The sequence below is a fragment of the Pyrgilauda ruficollis genome, unplaced genomic scaffold, assembly GCF_017590135.1.
Source record: "Pyrgilauda ruficollis isolate IOZ18807 unplaced genomic scaffold, ASM1759013v1 scaffold1168, whole genome shotgun sequence".
Taxonomy (NCBI): domain Eukaryota; kingdom Metazoa; phylum Chordata; class Aves; order Passeriformes; family Passeridae; genus Pyrgilauda; species Pyrgilauda ruficollis.
The window spans coordinates 1,706-3,846 of NW_024509966.1; the positions used below are offsets into that span (position 1 = coordinate 1,706).

At 65.5% G+C, this 2,141-nt stretch overlaps 1 protein-coding gene and 1 long non-coding RNA gene across 2 annotated transcripts in view; both read right to left on the reverse strand.

Annotated features, from left to right (window-relative positions):
* The window catches only part of LOC121362114 (aurora kinase B-like), a gene marked incomplete at its 3' end in the record, with an annotated part of 2,376 nt that extends 1,540 nt beyond the window's left edge, over nt 1-836 (reverse strand). The window contains exons 1-2 of the mRNA XM_041483359.1: nt 727-836; nt 414-605 (exon numbers count right to left, since the gene is read on the reverse strand). Coding sequence (XP_041339293.1) covers nt 414-605; nt 727-836 — 302 coding nt within the window. The remainder of the gene's footprint in view (nt 1-413; nt 606-726) is intronic.
* Nucleotides 837-1,521: 685 nt separating this feature from the next.
* LOC121362110 overlaps nt 1,522-2,141 on the reverse strand; it is a 1,158-nt gene continuing 538 nt past the window's right edge. The window contains exons 2-3 of the long non-coding RNA XR_005956445.1: nt 1,686-1,725; nt 1,522-1,605 (exon numbers count right to left, since the gene is read on the reverse strand). This is a non-coding gene — a long non-coding RNA (uncharacterized LOC121362110). The remainder of the gene's footprint in view (nt 1,606-1,685; nt 1,726-2,141) is intronic.

Consider the following 2,141-nt stretch of genomic DNA (forward strand, 5'->3'; position numbering starts at 1 on the left):
TGGGTGTGTCCCAGGTGTGCCCCAGGTGTGTCCCACCCCCCAGGTGTGTCCCAGGTGTGTCCCAGGTGTGCCCCAGGTGTGTCCCACCCCCCAGGTGTGTCCCAGGTGTGTCCCAGGTGTGTCCCAGGTGTGTTTCCATCCCCCCAGGTGTATCCCACGTGTGTCCCAGGTGTGTTTCCCCCCTCCCCAGGTGTACCTGAGGTGCGCCTGGATCTCGATCTCCCTCCGCAGCTGGTGCTCCACCCCCACAGGTGTGTCCTGGGTGTGTCCCAGGTGTGTTTCCATTCCCCCAGGTGTGTCCCAGATGTATCCCAGGTGTGTCCCAGGTGTGTCCTGGGTGTGTCCCGGGTGTGTCCCCCCTCCCCAGGTGTGTCCCAGGTGTGTCCCACCCCCCAGGTGTGTCCCAGGTGTACCTGAGGTGCGCCTGGATCTCGATCTCCCTCCGCAGCTGGTGCTCCACCCCCTCCTGCTCCACCTGGGACTTGAAGAGCACCTTGAGGGCCACCAGGAAGCCGGAGCGCCGCTCCCGCGCCAGGTACACGTTGCCGAACTTGCCCTTGCCCAGGGGCCGGCCCACCTCGAAGTCCTCCAGCGAGAACACGCGCCTGCGGGCACACCTGGGTCACCTGAGAGAACCTGGGGGCACCTGGGGACACCTGAGAGAACCTGGTCACACCTGGGCACACCTGGGGGCACCTGGGCACACCTGGGGGCACCTGGGGGCACCTGGGGGCACCTGAGAGAACCTGGGGAATGTCCCTCCCTGCCTCGAAGTCCTCCAGCGAGAACACGCGCCTGCGGGCACACCTGGTCACACCTGGGGGCACCTGGGGCATCTGGGGGCACCTCAGAGAACCTGGGCACACCTGGGGCACCTGGGGGCACCTGGGGGCATCTGGGGGCACCTGAGAGAACCTGGGCACACCTGGGGGCACCTGGGGGCACCTGGGGGCACCTGAGAGAATCTGGGGACACCTGAGAGAACCTGGGGCATGTCCCTCCCTGCCTCGAAATCCTCCAGCGAGAACACGCGCCTGCGGGCACACCTGGGCACACCTGGGTCACACCTGGGCACACCTGGGGGCATCTGGGGACACCTGAGAGAACCTGGGGACACCTGGGTCACCTGGGGCATGTCCCTCCCTGCCTTGAAATCCTCCAGCGAGAACACGCGCCTGCAGGCACACCTTGGTCACCTGGGGACACCTGGTCACACCTGTGGGCACACCTGGGGGCACCTGGTCACACCTGGGGGCACCAGGGCACACCTGGTCACACCTGGGGCACCTGGGGGCACCTGGGGCACAGCTAGGGTAACACCTGGCACAGCTGGGGACACCTGGGGTAACACCTGAGAGCATCTGGGGACACCTGAGGTCACCTGGGCACACCTGGGTGACACCAGGCCGGGGGGCACCTGGGCACACCTCCCCACCCCCCATCGTTCCCAGGGCCTTTTGGGCCCCCCAGGACCCCCCCAAACTCCACCCAGATCCCCCCAATTTCCCCCCAAATCCCCTCCCCCGTACCTGGCAGAGCCTTCCCGGGGGGCTCCGAGCCCTGGGGGTCCTTGCAGGGCACCCGCAGGGGGGGAGGGACCAAACTCTGGGGGGGACACGGGCAGGGGTCACCCCAAAAGCCCCCAAGGGCTGGGGGGACCCCCAAATTGGGGAGGGGGGCGTCACCTTGGTCAGGCTGGGGGCCACGTTCTCCTTCTGTGCCATCCTGGGGGGGCACAAAGGGTCAGGGGGTCCCCAGAATCCATCGGGGACCCCCAAAATTCATAAAGGAACACCAAAATCCATCAGGGACCCCTCGCAGGACCCCCCAAATCCTCTCAGAACCCCCCAATTCCCTCAGAATCCCCCCCAGAACCCCCCAATTCCCCTCAGAATTCCCTCAATATCCCCTCAGGACCCCCCAGTTCCCCTCTGAAACCTCCTCAGGACCCCCCAAATCACCTCAGAACCCCCACAATTCTCTCAAACCCCCCCCCAGAGCCCCCCAAATGCTCTCAGAACCCCCCAATTGCCCTCAGGACGCCCCAGTTCCCTCAGAAACCCCTTCAGAACCCCCCAATTCCCTCAATATCTCCTCAGGACCCCCCAATTCCCCTCTGCAAAATACCCCAAAACCACCGA